A 17,057-nucleotide genomic window follows, 5' to 3' on the forward strand; every position below is an offset into this window, starting at 1 on the left:
AGTTGTATTGTGTATTGTGGGTAACCAACGAGCGGAATAAAAAAAGACAACATTTCTGGTTCATCAGTCTTTTTAACTGTCCATCATCATTTTAACAGTGTTACAGTAGTACAATGCTGAATCGATGGAGTTTAAAGGTCAAAGAGTGGGAGAGTGTGACCAGTTTGACAGTGATGTCACATGTAGTCTAATAGATAAAATCTTAACAATTAGGTTACAGTACATGATGATAGTGAAAAACAGAACTGGAGATGGTTAAAGTCCATGTCACACACCGAAACACAAAGAAACAAAAAGAGCATCAATGATTCTCTAATCTCTAATCATAGCTGAGTCCTTTCTAAAGCAAGATTTTACTTCTTTGAGCATGCTTATTCACTGATTTCTAGTTTCTCTCTTCTTCTTGTGTTCTGATGGTGTTGACTACAGCGATGTCAAAAGTTTGACTGCAGCCACTCCATGAGAGACGACTTGTCCGAGACGCTCCAAAGATCTGAGAGAAGTTTCTTATTCTTCCTACAGAGACAAAGAAACAAAGACGTGGAAATGTTTCTTCAACAAAAAGCTGTATATTAAACTATAGTCTATCCTCACATTGCCCCACGTGTGTTCAGCCTAAATACATTGCACTCTGACACACAGCTGTGTGAGAGTACAATGAAATCCCTGTTCTTAACCTCTGAACAGCAGCTCAACTCCTCTGTGTACGATTACTGTGTACTCAGCATGGCTTCCCTCCAACAAAGGACAAACATTTCATATAGTGAGGATTACACTGATAGAGAGGTATGGCTCTGTGTGTGTGCATGTGTGTGTGCTCTGACAGATATTTCATATGGTGAGGATTAGTTAGGAAGACGCTAAGCAGCACTCAGCTCCCAGCAGGCTGTCTGTTACAGAGCAAGGAGATGCCGTGTACAAATTTACAGGGACAGAAGAATGTGTTTGGAGAAAGTGCAATATGCCGACGCTTTGGCAGGAAAAATGGCGAACAATTGGCGGAGTTTCCATTTCTTAACTTGATCGCAAATGGAACATCTATGCCTGGTATTGTGTGGTTCATCGAAATAGAAAAACTTGTCTACATCAGCATTAAAAAAACTTAAATTTTCTCTGTCTTTACCTATTAGTGTGCACTAAAGCATTCTTCTTAACACTTGTAAAAAATCAGTTAGCCACGTGAAAATAAGACTTGGACCCCCAGAGAGAAAATATGCCACAACAAAAATGTGACTTAAGTTGTTCAAGGGTCTCAGATTGGCTTTGTGAGGAATTTGGTTGACAATTCTAGCACTTTCAGATTAATTAAAACTGTTTTTAGCTAATAACATGATAAGGAACATTCGATTTAAGAACTTAAATCATGTAGTTCAGAACAGTCATTCTCAGAGACTGTGTCGTGACCCACAGGCTCATCAAATAAAATTCTGCAAATTTAAGATTTATATCTGCATTACACCTTTTGTAAAACATTTAAAGTGTGAATATTGTTTTCCTGATGAGGAAATAAAAAAAGAGAAAGAGATAGGCTGTTAACTCAACCTAAATGCATTTACTTCTCATTTATAAAGTATTTAACATGTATATATGTTTTTAAAAACGTGTCAAGATATAAGGTGATGTGGAAATGACAGTAAAAATGGTCTAAAACAAATTAACTCTTTCCAACATTTGTTGATTACTGTGAATTGGGTCATGAGGGACTGATAAAAACATTTGGGAAACATTGGTGCAGAAGAAAGAAAATTTCACCACAAACAGAGCTAAATAAAAGTATTAACAACTTTTTTTTTAAATGCTGTTTGGTGTTGAACTGACAGCCAGAGGTGGCAACAGCTGAATCAATTTGAGATGTAATGAGAGTCTCTAAAAACATCTAAACTGAAGTTGACACCAAAACATTTTTTTAAATAAAAACTAAAGTGAACCTGAACTGGTTTTACATGTCTCAGAATTAACAACCCAGACATTTAACTCTGCACGCAAATAAGATAACTTTATACTTTCAAAAAGCGTACAGTGCGTAAGTCCAATTTTGCATGCAGGCGATTTGCCGATTTGGTCAGACGAGTCAAACAAACACAGGACTTTCACCCAGAACACCAAGATTCATGTCCTGTGTGAAAACAGTACATTACAACATTATTAAAGGTTAAAGTTACACACATACATACTTATTTTTACCAAAACCATGACCTCTGGTTGCCTGAACGTAAAAAAAAGTGTGACCATTTCACACCGTCAACCACATTTATTTTTGTCACCATGACAACGAAGGTCACCAGACCTGCACCCTACAGAAGTTAATGGGAAGGACTGCCGTATCACCTGCATGTAAAATTTGATTTGATTTTGGTCTCTCTCCTCTGTGAAACTCCTCCATATCATTAGTCGGAGCTGCACCAGTAACCTGTATCTAGTCTGATTTTGCAGGAGTATTGGCACATTTTGTCATTCAGATGTGTTAGCTCAAGAATCAAATCAGGTTCATTTGAGTGTTAAAGCTTAAATAAACACTCAATTTGGTGTCAGTGGAGCTGCCTTGAGTTTTATTTCTTCATGACACTCGTTTGACTCTTAGTTTTCAGCTCTGTGTGCTTAACAGTACTCAGAAAACTCCAAAAGCACAGGACCAGGATGTTTTGTGATGCCCCTGCAGTACTTCACTTACCTAAAGTTGGAGGACTTGTGGGAGACACATAAAAAAGACAAATCAAGGCAGAGCAGGACAACATCACATGGGTCAAAAACACTGGATCCTACATTTCCCATAATGCAATGTGATAGTGTTCATTGGTTTGGCTGCATTCAGAGCCCCTTCATTCACTTGAATGAGGCCCGGGGGGCTCTGGCTAAAAAGTTGATCCAGGTTCAAACTCACAATCATCATGGCAAAAGACAAAATAACGGGGCGTCCCTATAGCTCAGTTGGTAGGACGTTCACACCATGTGTTGAGGCTATCAGTCCTCTGCAGCGGTTCGATTCCCGCCTGCAGCACATTTGCGACGTTTCATCTCCTCCTTTCCTGTCATATCTTCAGCTCTCCTATCTGAATAAAGGCCCAAAAATAATCTTAAAAAGATAAAATAATTGCCTTCACAATAACTTTCCAGAGTTGTGTTAAAAGCCGCTCTGCAGTGTTTTGGTGTCTGATAATCCTAAATCCTAAATAAGATGGACTTCCTGGATTTCAGCTCAGTTGTTTTTGCACAGAGGTGTTTTCATTCTGAGACCCTCCCCGCCAGATAAACGCTCATGTCTTTGAAACTCCACACCTCCAATTTATAACGTGGAATTTCTGTTTTAATGTTTTTGGTCTCTAAACCAAAACCAAGATAATACAGATGACATTAGGGCTGATTTGTTGGCCAGGGCATCGCAGCAGTTCTACATTACTTCAATATAATAATTTTTTGTCACATATTTTTCCTTTCTCAAAAAATTGCAGATAATGTTTCTTTGTGCAGCCCTAGACGGCATCACCCAACTATTTTCCCAAATTTTAAAAAGCTCCTCCACAAAAGAAGTTATACAAATGAATTGATTTGATCTGATCTTTATTTCTAAAATTAGTGGATTCCCACTTTAAGAAATGGTCATGGTGAATACATGCGTTCAGTGTACCTCCTGGCGTTGACTATGCTCTCCAGCTCTCGGGCTTTGCGTGCAGCAGTGTGTAGTATAGGGTCTGGGATGTCAGCCAATCGGGCAACATTAAGGCCATAGCTCCGTCCTGCAGCTCCTTCAGTTAACTGGTAGAGAAATGTGATGAACTCTGGATGACACTCGCCATCTGTCAACACACACACATTCAAGTATCCACAAAGTGTGAAGTGATAATGAAATTATCAAATTAAGATTGCTAAAAAAAAAAAAAGAAAGAAAAAAGGCCACCGGCAAACACTGAAAGCATTTTCATGCACAAAAATCCTCACACACGTACCGTCAGTGTCAGTGGCGATGTCAGGTTCATTAAGTAGGAAAGCCATGTGGTAGTTAGACACATGGTCAGGATACACCCGCTCCAGCTCACACAGAGGAGGGTAATGGGTCACAAACAGAGTGAGGGCTTTCACCTAAGAAAAGGAAGGACAGAGTGACATGTTAACATCTTGAAAAATCTACATCACTGAGTCTGTAGCAGCTCTTCAGCCTCTTGCACCTGGTATCAAAATGTAAAGGATCAGGAAAAAAGCATAAACAGGGCCAACCATGTGTAAGTGCACAGTACATTGTGTTCACATTGGTACGAATATATCCAGCCAAGGGGGAGAAAACTGTAGAGCTGTTGGCAGGGATGTGCTCTGTACCGGCCTGCAAAAGAAGCTAGTCACTTCTGTTGTTTCCGACAGTCGTGGAAGACGTTTCTCTGGTAACTAGGAGTAAAAAAAGTAAGTACAGGCTGTACAGTAATGTCACTTGTGGAGCCCCTCCACCTGCCATGTTTGGGTTTACTGACAATACAAGTACCACCTTCCCACCTACTCACCAGCTTTGCATGGTGCCTGTGAACACTGAGATCTGATCACAGTGTGCACAGAATACAGACAAGAAAATCACATAAAAACTGGAGTCAATGTTAAGATACTGTTCTTGTTGTTTGTTATTGTCCGTTTAGCATGTACAGATGCAGAACACATTTGATTACCGGGTGTAAGAAAGGTCATGTTTATAGATGTAACGATCACATATGAAACTCAATGAACCAAAGCCCAATAAAAATAGTCATGGAACAGAAACATTCTCATAAACATGCTGACATTTAGCAAATGTAATGTTTGCCATGTTCACCTGTTTATGTCAGCATGCTAATATTTGCTAATAGCACTACACACAAAGTGCAGCTGAGGCTGATGGGAATGTAATTAGTTTTGGAGGTATTTGATCATAAATCAAAGTACTCTGACCTGATGGAGGTTCTAGATTAGAAGTTCAGGCATCCAAAGGCTTTTTTTTTTTGCTCCTTTTTCATTCTCATGTGCTGTTTGGTTTGACTCAGTTTGACTCAATGCATCAGCCCAGCACAGCGGAGAAGGTACCTGCACCTGCTCGAGGGTGTGTATTTATGACGCACTCATCTTCAGTTGAGCATCTGAATGGTGGACAAACATTTTAACTTAACATGACCCCTCAGGCTGAGAGCAAACATGAAACAGCAAATTAAAACAGACACCTGAAAGTACAAACGGTGACACAAGAAAGAACGTAAACTTCAAACCAGAGAGATTCAGTTAGAAGCTACAAAAGTGCTGTCTCGGCAAGCACCTCTATTGCAATGGGAAAAAGGTCTGATGCATATAGGTCAATTATTTGCACACTGACAGTTATGTTTATAGCACATTTCATACACCAGTGCAATTCAGTGAGAACACAGAAAAAGTCTAAGATTTACAAGATAACTGGGATATACAAGAGATAAAAAAAAAAAAAGAAAAGTGAACTAGTGCAGTTCAATCAAGTGACAATAAAAAGATAAAAGATTAAATTAAACTACAAACAATTTCTTAAAAAACATGAAAATGAAGGCTACTCAAAGGCTTAGCTAAAAAAAAAAAAATCAAAATATTTCTAGGTAGAGCAGGCAGTATACAATAGGAAAGTTTTTAGTTTTTACTTAAAAATGACCAGGTGGGTCTTCTCTAATACATCTGGGAGTTTATTCCAGATGTCCTCTTCCAGAACTGTGTTGCATGAACAAAATGCTGCTTTTCCTTGTTTTCCTTGTTTTGCTTTTTATTCTTGGGACAACCAATAGGTTAGTCCCAGATGACCTAAGGGTTCTCGCTGGTTCATATGGCACAAGCATATCAGAAATTTTAAACAAATTGTACATAAAATGTCTTTTTTAATTTGTGCATATCAGGCAGGGTTTTGCACTGTGTTTATTGTACATGTTCCTACCAAAATGACAATGAAAATTTTGTTTATCGGGCAGCACCAATGGGCATGCAACCTGTGACAGAGGATCATATGTGGATTGCGTGCTGCCAAACACTCCGGCAAATATTGAGATATTTCAGTGAATAAGTGGAGACGCTGACCTGTCGGTGGCACTGGAGGAAAACTCACCAAAGTCATGAGGATGCGCTCCCAAGGGACCATGTCTGTGCAAACTTTGATGTTAATCCCTCCAACAGTTGTTGAGATATATCAGTGAAGGACCAAGAGACACCACCACAAAAATCTATCACTCACTTTAACGGCTCTTAAAATAAGAAAAAGGTTTTGTAAACCCCTATGCATCTGTATTTTCTTTGTAATTTAACCTCAGTGAATATTAATCAGTTTAATTTTTTACTATTTTTTAAGACTAAGAGAAAAGTGAGAGGAAAAAAGAGCAGAAAGACAAAAGACAAAGAAGAGAGATAAAGTCATACATATACCAAATGGTAGGTATCCTAACAAATGTTGCATTATGTAACACCGCCTGTGTTACCACAACTAAACAAAAGTTGAAGCTGAAAAACAAAGAGCATCTGCATCGACTGTATTTGGGCACAGTGTTACTTAACTGCCTCTGTACCCTGCAGTGCACTGAGCTAATACACGGAGACATGCTTTGTGAATATTATCACCAGTATAAACAAAAATACACATTATTATATCATTTCCCCCTCTCATTAGTCTATTCACTTCTTTTGTTTCTGCAGTCAATCATTCGTTTTTCTGCCTGTCACTTTAAGCTTCTCAGGTAGTGATGGCACTGCACCTCATCCTGCTGTTCTTCAGTCTCTGTCAGGCATGGGAGCCACCCAAAGGCTACATGATTGAACTCTGGCATTAAGGTTACAACATAAAAATGACAAAAAGCAAGTGGTGCATGCACTCGCTCACCCAGCCTGCCTCTCAAACATATACACAAACATTTTACCTCTCAGTGCTGCTCTCTCAGCTCTCAGTACAGCTGCTGAGAGCTTTTCACTAAAACAAATGCATTTCCTTTTCCTGCTTACTTTAACAAGCCCATCAGATGTAAATGGGAGTGGGGAAGACAAATCAACAGAAAATACCGCGAAAACATCTCTCACATACCAGAAACAGTCTTGAAAATATGACACACTTTTGAAGCACAATAACTAGCGCGGGATTAAATATCCCAAATAATGTAATCATCATGTAGGGCTCTGAAACAGGCCTGAATCTTACATCATCGCTACAGACAGGCGGCTGCAGGATTCAGCTGGCTCCAGGATCGGCCCGCTAACCACTCGGTCTAAGAAAGGTCACACGTCACTGGTAATACCTTCATCTGAAAGAGACGTGCGGGGTGACTCCCACACGCTTCAAACAAAGACACACGCAGACCCACACCTGCTGAAAATACATGTACAACAGACTCATACTTCAGTCACTCCTGTCCACCTACACTGAAAGGTAAAAACAAACGGAGAGCTGCCTGCAGATGGAGGCTGCAGCCTGGATAATGGTCTGATTAGGTGCTAATGGCAACTCATTACCAGACCACCCTCGGGTGCACTGACAGCCATGCTCTGCAGAGCTGGATGATTTGATGGAATTAGTGCTGAAACAATTAATCGGTTAGTCGATGAGCAGAAAATTAATCACAGGCAATTTTGATATCTGTTCATGTTGTTATCAAATAATTATCCCACCAATTAGTTTGTTGTTGAAATCTTGCACATCCATCTATACAGCTGGTTTGACTGAATAAGCAGTTTAAAGACATTTTTTGAGGTTTTGGAAACTTCTGCATTTCTCATCTTTTTTTATCAATTGGTCCTAAAGTGGACATGTATTTTTGCTGACTTGGGGCTCAAAGTTGAAATTATTATACATCACAAAACCTCCTTTTTACTCTCTTTGCTCTTTTTAGAACAAGGAAAATTTCTTTATTGTCATGGCATGGTCATGTTGGTCACAGTGTTCTTCAGCTAGATGCTAACTGTGTTTGTCTGCTGTTTGGGGCTGAATATGCAGTATACAGTTGGCTTATCAGAGGTTTATTGCTGCAACATGAAACAACACTGATCTGAGTTGCGAGACTGAACCAAAACAAAAAATTTCAGGCCAGAAAATCAAAACAATGAGCTGAAAGACACCAAAATGCACCGTAGACGTGTGGTGAGCTGCAGAGTCTGAATGGTCCTCTGTAGTTTTGCCATGACAGTGACACTTCCTAATTTATTCCATTGTTAATTCAGAAATATTTATTATTCAAAAATATATTTTTTTCGGAATTATTTGAAAAGGAAAATTAAGCTGGTTGCAGGAAAAGTGAAGCTAGTTGCAGCCCCACACTAAACAATTTCAGTTGAAAAGTAGCCCTACCTCAAATATAATCCAAGTTTAATGATGCACATCATCTTAAATTTCCCAGTCCTCGAAGCTGAAAGTTTAAAACAGGCGTGGGGTGGTAGGGGCTGTGCGTAGAGAATGTTTTCTCAGCCTCTCTGATTATGAAAGTAGTTAAAAAAAAAGAAAAAAAAGAGGAACATCTATAAATGTCAACCATAATGTAAGCAAAAATCTGGTGCATGTTTATAAACAAACAGAGGAATGCTGGGAGCGGTCAGACACTGAAAACACCAGGTCCAGATGGGACAGGCTGTGTGTTCGGCTCCCTTGACGTGACGGATCAAATAAAACTGCGTCTCTGACAGACTGTTGATCTGCCACGTGCCACAGGTAACACTTTCTCTGCGTTGTCTCACCTTGTCCGCCTCGTCTCCTCCCGTAATACGTCTCTGATGGGCCATGTATGTCTCTGAGCTCCAAATTGGTGTCAGTTTCACTGTGCACCTGTGGAGCACCACCAGTCACCCCAGCTGTTTTTTTAATGATATGCCGTCAAAGATGCAAGTGTGCTTCTACTCTGTAATCTGGTCCTGAGGCAAAGGCTCCAGGTGTCAACACCACAATTGCCGTGTCTGTCTTGTTACTCCTGTCTGTCTAATTAGACACAAATCAAATTCTATCTTAAGTCAACACCCTTCGTTTTCTCACCTCACAACTAACAAGTGAGAGAGAGAGAGAGAGAGAGAGAGAGAGAGAGAGAGAGAGAGAGAGAGAGAGAGAGAGAGAGAGATTGGGTGTAAATGAAGCATGTGTGTCACTGACCTACGACTTTGGCTGCGAGTCAGTCTTCTTCACTCACTGGCCTAAATTATTGGAGCCAGGGTGAGTAACAGGTGCAGAAGTGACAACCTTTCCTACAGGTCATGTTTTGTCTTTTGTTTGAACGGAAACACTTGGCCACTGTTGAACCACTGTTTGTCTGCCAGATAAATAATGTAAAATGAGGTGCCATTTTTAGACTATTGATTAATTATCAATTGATACATTTTAATTGGTCAAATTCTTGATGGCGATTAGTTGATTACTGATTAATCTAATTTCAAGGCCACAGTAGTTTCTCAAACTCGCTTGGGAGCAGGGCTGCACAATTTGGTAAAAAAGTCATATTGCGATTGTGTTGACTGAAACTGCAATTGCAATATGCAATATGATTAGTGGAAATGATCAGTTTTGCTTTATAATTTTCATATTCCCTGAAAAAAAGAAACTATTAAAATCATAATTTTTAGGCCAGGGCTTCTCTGTAGCACTACAATACCTCATGATAAAGCTTTTTTTTCCACACAGTTTTCCCTTTTCAAAAATTGTGGTTTCATTCTGGTTCTGCAATTTGGATATTGCACTTAGCCATGTTGCGATTTTACTGCGATTGCAATTAATTGTGCAGCCCTACGTGGAAGGAGAGAGAGGGGAGTGGTATTCAGTTGGCCGCAATCTATAGCCTCACAGTTAGATGCACTAAATCCTACATACTGGTCCTTTAACATGAAGTAATGTCTACATGTAATTGCCTCTTTTAAGCTTGACACTGGAGTGTGGACATGAGTTAATGAGCTGTTCACCCAAAGAATAATTTTTCATCTTTTGGATATTTAGGCACCTCTCTTAAGACCTCTTTCTGGGGTCCTCAATTACATGTTAGGAACTGCTCTAAAGAATATGAGCTGAGAGATCAACAGATTGGCATGTTGTCAGTGTGCAGAGCAGGCATAAAGCAGTGCAGAGTGCAGTGGAGCACATGTGGGTCTTCACAGGGAGCTTTGTGCATCAGTGCGAACACATCGGACCATTTACGCCCACATGGAGCAATACGTTCTAGTGAAAATCCACCCATTAGTGTGCAGCCAAAAGTGAGCGGTAGTGAGTTCTGTGCAGTTCTCCCTCTGAGTCCAAGTGTAACGCCTGATTCTGCCTGCTATTACAGTGCAGTATTACAATGCCAGCGCAGTCACACGCAAATCTGAGTCACAGTACGAGTGGAGAGCTTGGTGTGAAGCTAATGGCAGGACCTGCTGTCAGCGTGAATACAAGTGAGTCTGAGAGTGAGTAATGGCTAAAGGAGAGGACGGTAAGAGGTACACAACATCACAGCGAGACAAACATGGGTGATTTCACCAGAAAACCCAGAAACTTGTCATTTTAGTGATGCTCTCTCCTCTGCTTTTCTGTTTCTTTCACTCTTCCCGCATCAAGGCTGTCTCTTTCATCGAGTGCTGTTATGAAACCCATCTACATTCTTAACTACCTCGCAGGTGAGTGCCGGGGACAGGGAAAGGTGTGTTACTATAACAACCGAGTCAAAGGAGGAGTCGACTGACTTTTGACGTGTACAGTTGAGTCTGGTGAGGAGGAGGAGAACGAGTAGGAGGAAGAGGAGTGAGCATGAAAGGCTCTGCAGCAGGTCCGCCTGCACCGAGGAGGCCTCTCGCTGTAAAGCATAACTTCTTTTGTGCTCTTTTGTTTGTCTTCCTTTAATAGCGAGGCTTCTCAAACAAATCAATGCTGTTATACAACAGGTAGTTAGAGAGCTCCCTCCTCCTGCCAGCAGCAGCTCCCTGCTGCATTAGCTGCTACTTACACATTCGAATTTGACGTTTTCCAGCAGGATTACATAACCCTAAGATTCTGTCCAAAGATTAATGTGGAACTGGCAAAACATGAAAACTGGAAGGAGTTTTTCAAAGATAAATGTTTATTCGTCGATATTTGACCAGGGGTAAGACAGGGCAATTTGGAGCTTTTTGACTAAGGTCCTGGAGAGGAGAAAATAAACAAATACCAAAATACCTGCTCCCATAGATTGAATACAGCTTTGATTACCCAGAAGGCAGCAGTAGAGAAAGTATGCTTTAATAGTAAAACTCCAGAAACTCATCAGTGGTAGCTGTCATTGTGAACTGGAGTGGGAGCTGCACCCTGGGGCTCATCCTTTTACAACCAACCAGGAGGCCCAAGTTCAAAGGCAGTTGTGTGTGTAGTTCACTGACTGTCAGCTAAACAGCTGGTGGTGTGCTTATCCATGATAGCTGGAAAAACAAAGTTCCTGAAGAGCCAGATTAAATATGAGCCCCCTAAGGTCAGAGTGGACCATCTGACTAGATAAATCCTTTCTTTCCAGAGAGGCTACAGTCTGGAGGGCAGTGCTACCACACACCACCACCAAACTGTTAAGAACACCTCTGAAACGCTCGTGCTTAACAGTGTTTTTGGCTTTGTGTGTGTGTGTGTGTGTGTGTGTGTGTGTGTGTACAATCCAAAGTAGGACTTGATCATTTTATTGGCGGGCTGATATTATGTTCCAGCATCAACTTATCACCCTTATTTTTCAGTGTAAAGGTATTAAAGGACCACTGTGTAAGATTTAGTAGCATCTAACGGTGAGCAGATTGCAAACATCTCTCACTTCACTTCTCACTCTCTTCCAAGCACAGAAAAGCTACAATGGTTACAAAACCCATGAAAAATGCTCTGTTTGGTTGGTCCATTCTGGGCTACTGTAGAAACATGGCAATGCAACATGACGGACCCCGTGGAAGAGGATCCCTGCACTCTGTAGATATAAACTAGGTACTAATTTCAATGTTGTTTAAATACAAATTTTAATTTAGACCAGTTGACTAGTCTGATAGAAAGAAAACACTTTGAAAGCAATTAAAATTTAGCGCAATTTATTAATTGATAATGTTAAACACTGTCAAAAAAATAATAATCTGTGTATTAAGACCATTTGAAGCCATTAATCACAGTCTACAATCACCAAATTGTATTTCAAACGGTGGTGAAATCTGTGTCACTTTGCACAATGCAATACTAACATCACACATTAACCTACAAAACATAACATAACAACAATACTTAATAATTAAGGTTGGGCCAGTAGACTATGTCACAGCTGCATTACTGCTAACGCAAACAAAACATTTACTCCTGCTGCAGCATTACACATTAAATCATATTAAACAGCATTTAACTGGAGAAATGTTAGTTGACTTTTATTATGAAGTAGTCAAGCAGCAATGTATTTGCGAGTGAGCTTGACACTGACCATGATTGTTCATTAAAAACACACATATAAAACATGACAACAGTTATTTTTGGCCATTTTTTAACAGTGGATCAGTTTGTAATATTTCAGGAAGTAAATTCCAAGAACTTCAAGAGTAGATAGTTTACTGTCATCTTATATTTACTGTTACTGTCATCTTTAATAGTAAAGTTAATTATTCAACTGTAAATATCCTCTCCAAACAGTCAACATGTATGTAAATGTCACATGTAAAATGAGCCTCAAATCTCCAAATTTTGCCTGAAATGGACAAGTCAGTCAAATGCATTGCAAGCAAAGAAACACAAAGTCTGTCTTTATGTTAATAAATGTGTATTAACACAATATGACATGATATCTAACACCAGAGGTGCTCCAAATTCAAATGTTCCCATTTGTCAGTCTAATTAGAAAACACTGAACAACGAGCAGGAAGAGCCTCGTGTTTCTTCAGTTTATATTATACAGTAGAAAATATTCGGAGTGCAAACAGCTGAGAAAATGAACAGCTGTGAGTCTTAATTGATGCCACAACCTTGAGTACGCAGCCCATCATCGTCAAACTGTAATAATCAGTTTTTTTTGTGCTTACAGGATCGATCCGATTCTTCAACACTAATTAGGATATACAAGGACTGTGCGCTCTCGAGAGTCAACTTGCGAACGTCGGTATTGATAACCCACCTTGCAAACACAAACGCTCGCCCCCCTGTCTTGTTCTCTCAGGGTACCACTCATCAGTTCTGTCAAAATGGAGATACGCAACATTGTGCAACACCCAAAGGGCTCCTGACTGTGCCGGTTCACGTAATCCCAGCAGAACACATGCACATGTACACACACACATACACACACACACACACACAAACACACAGTCTCTCGTGGGAATAATGATTCCAAGTACTCTGAGCTGTAAAACCACACATATCTCCACCTCCGTCTGTTCTCTTCTGCAAACCTCTGCACCAGTTCTTCCCTTTGGCCTTGATTGCTGGCTAAAATCGAACCTCTCTGCTTTCCATACACATCATTTAAATGACAGCTGACAAGAATAAGCAGAAAACATATCATTAAGAAATGAAGATGACACATACGGACACCTACGATCTTAATAGTGCAAAAGTGGACATTGGACAAATTGTCATCAGCCTTGATATTGTGAACGATTAATGAGGATTAAATGAGGCCTGCTGCAGTACAGCGTAACATACATCCGTTGAATTAATTAGGTATCTAGGTATCCACTGCAGCTTTCTCTGTAAAAGCATATTAACATTATGCAATAGATGAAAGCTTGTCCAAAATTCTGCAAAGTTTTCAAGAGCTGCTCTGCTGCTGAGGCCTCCCTGGAGCCCCGTCTCTGTCGGCAAAACAATCCCTGTAATCACCGAAGGCCGTTATCTTTATGGTTAATTGGGCCTGCTTCAAGAAACAACAATGGTGCTGGATTCAGCAACAAGACAAATATAGCCTGGATATCAGCAGCCTGACTAACCCAAAAGTCCCATCAGTGCCTTCCCTCTCATCTTTTTCTTTCCGTCTTTAAATATTCAAATCTGTCTTATTCCCATGTCATCTGTACAGAGTTTCCATTCACAAACATACACACACAAACACACTTACATCTTTGATGAAGTACTCCAAGGTGGCGTAGGCGATAGCAATCCCATCATGGGTGCTCGTTCCCCGTCCCAGTTCATCAAGGATGACCAACGATCGTTCAGTTGCGTGGGAAATGATCTCTGAGGCTTCGGTCAGCTCCTCCATGAACGTACTGCGCCCTTTGTAGATGTTGTCTGAAGCCCCCATCCTGATAACCAATCAGTCAAAGACAAAGGAGAGGTCAGGAGTCAAAATGTAGATGCTGAGATCAGAATAGACATTGTGATGGAGACTGTGTCAAATTTGGGGAATATGGAGTCGTGAACCGTTGCTATGACTGTGAGAGAGACATGGCAGACTAAACATAAACCCTGATCAATTTTTGCTGTACACAAGCGATCAGTAAAGTACCACGGATCGACGTCACTGTTCCAACAACAAATGTTTACACATGCAATCATGATTTCATGAATGAAATCATCACCTGCATCCATTGATCATCGCTCTGTGGTAAGAGGGCATCAGTGTTGTCTGAAGGGGCACAGTCAAAGGGCTACAGAAATTAAATATTATTCCTATTTTTCTTCATTTTTACAGTCTTCCTACGGTTCAGTGTTGCAGAACAATACATTGTGGAAGTTGTTTTTGTTGGGTTTCAGATGCTGTGTTGGTTGTTCTTCACTAGTGCCACACTATGAGGAATAAATTTTCACACTGGTCGGGCCATTAACGGGCAAACAATACGGCTGATGGTGTGGTCTGTGTTTTCAGGGTTAGATTGACTCCTTCAAGAAATAAAAAATTTAAGCTTTTGTTCATTCTCTGTCACTTTTTTAATGCTAACAACACAATTTTATATTCCACTGGCTCTTCTCTTTATCTGGCCATTGCAGATTTACAAGCTGCTTTTGATACATTTCAGATCATCAAACACAAGCTCGTTTTAAATTCTGGCAAGACAAACTGTAAGTTGTTCTCTAGGTCACCAAAGAGTATCTGGCCCACTGTCCAAATCTAAACGCTTCAGGGTTCTGACATTGAAACTGTTAAAACTTATAAATACTTAGAACTGGATACTGGACTCACTTTTAAGGCCCATGTGAAACCCGCGATCATTTTAAGTTTGGGAGCAGTTTAGACAGAGATGCAACAGGATGCTTCTCTATAAACTCTGCAAATTGGACATGAATTATCACTGCACAACTGCTCTGCATGCAGTGAAAACACAGAGGCGCTCTATAAAGGAGCAGCAATGAGACAGCACCATCCTGTTCACTTTTTGTCTGCACTCAAGCATGATGTATTAGGATTATTAACATGCAAAATGTTTGTTAGTAGTACTCACTTAAAAGTGATTTTCTAAATGTTTCCTCATTGCCCCCATGTTGAGTAATTTCTGCACTGCTGCTGTTAACGTAACATTAGACCATGCATCATTTAATCATTGTTGTTATTCTTATTTTTTATGTTATATGAGAGATAAAATGGCAAGAAAGTAATGCTACGGACTGGAAATTGTTTCAGTTATGCAAAAACACAGACAGATTGTGCAAAATGTATTATCTGCATGCAAATTCAACACTACTCAAAAAACTGGATTCTGCATATCGTGCTGCGTTACGTTTTGTAACAAGTGCTGGCTCACACACTCACCATTGTGTTTTATATAACTCTTGAGGATGGTCTTATCTGCATCAGAGGAGAATTACACCCATTCTGATGTTTACCCTGTTAGGTAAATTACCTACATAGATATGCAACCTTTTATCCTCATACCAGCAACTATAACACTAGATCCCACAAGCCGGATGCTTTAAAATGTCTCCACAGTGCACTCCGAACTTGGTAAAACCGCTTTTTAGTTTTATGTACTCTAGGCATGGAATGAGTAGCAAAATACCATTTCTTTAGAAGCACTACCACATTTGAATACCTTTAAATGTCTTTTATAAACTGCCCTGAAGGAAACATGTTGCTGCTTTACATAATCCTTGACCTATGGTGAAATGTGATATGGGTGTCACTGGTGTGGCCTGCATGTTCTGTCTTGTGTTGTTTTTTTTTATGTGCTGTATATTTTCTAACCAATGAGGTTGAAATAAGACTAATTTTAAAACATGCCACTATATCATTCTAATGTGGTCTAAAGTGTCTATTTTTCAGGAATTTGATTGACTAAAGTATTGAAACAATGATATAATTCTTTGATATTTATTTTGGGTAAATTGTTATTTTAATCGGCCGGTAAAAAATATTCATATCTCTAGTCATTGAATTAGTTGTCTAATTGAAAAATAATTGTTAAACTATTCGTCTAAAGAAAATCATTAGGTGCAGCCCTAACAAGTTGTATGCAGTAAGCTGCAAAAGTGCCATTTTCAAGTAAACTTTGCATTGAACCACATGTTGAGGTCAGAGACTATAAACAAGAAACACTGGAGGGCCAGAATCATGAAATATTTTTCATTGTATCCTCAAGGAGAGGATTTCATAATTCGTGTTTATGCTTGTGCTGTAAAAATTAATATGAAGTTTGGATGCTCCAGTCTTTAGATGATTTGCTCTCAAAGCTGAAGCCACCGAGATAATTTACAAACTGTTGTTAAGACTCCAAAAACCACCCACAGACAGACAAATGGAGAATCTGCAATCAGTGAACCTGCTCCTCCTCCTCCTCTTCCAGGAGAACTACTTACATACTGTACCAAGAAAAGACAAAGGAGAGTGAGACGGAGAAGGAGGGGTGTGAAGAAAGTGAGAGAGAGTAACTGTAACACCCTGAGGTTTTTTTTTAAACTGAGCAGAAGGAAAAGAACAGTGTTGGTGCTGGTGTGGACGGGTTACAATGGATTAAGTCTCATTTTAGCCACTCGTTATGAGTTACAGTCTAAACTCCGGGCCACGTTCAGTTTTTAACATCGTTTCTCCGGCTTGTGAAACTCTGGTTACAAATTTCTCGTCTCTTCTGATGCCGGCTCAGGTTAATTGAGTTTAACATTCACCCATTTACAATATTCCTCAAGGTTTTATTTTCCAATTATTTAAGATTTATCTTCCTCATTTGGCCTAAAGCAACTCACACAGAAAAACCAG

General features: G+C 39.9%; 1 protein-coding gene across 1 annotated transcript in view; it reads right to left on the bottom strand.

The window, feature by feature from the left end:
• Nucleotides 1-397: 397 nt before the first annotated feature.
• The window catches only part of msh3 (mutS homolog 3 (E. coli)), a 56,016-nt gene continuing 39,356 nt past the window's right edge, over nt 398-17,057 (bottom strand). Inside the window, exons 21-24 of the mRNA XM_084728518.1 lie at nt 13,986-14,172; nt 3,945-4,077; nt 3,626-3,794; nt 398-516 (exon numbers count right to left, since the gene is read on the bottom strand). Of these exons, the coding sequence (XP_084584644.1) occupies nt 435-516; nt 3,626-3,794; nt 3,945-4,077; nt 13,986-14,172 (571 nt within the window). The 3' untranslated portion in view covers nt 398-434. The remainder of the gene's footprint in view (nt 517-3,625; nt 3,795-3,944; nt 4,078-13,985; nt 14,173-17,057) is intronic.

The sequence above is a fragment of the Lutjanus erythropterus genome, chromosome 10 (assembly GCF_056507025.1).
Source record: "Lutjanus erythropterus isolate fLutEry1 chromosome 10, fLutEry1.hap2, whole genome shotgun sequence".
In the NCBI taxonomy this organism is placed as follows: Eukaryota; Metazoa; Chordata; class Actinopteri; order Lutjaniformes; family Lutjanidae; genus Lutjanus; species Lutjanus erythropterus.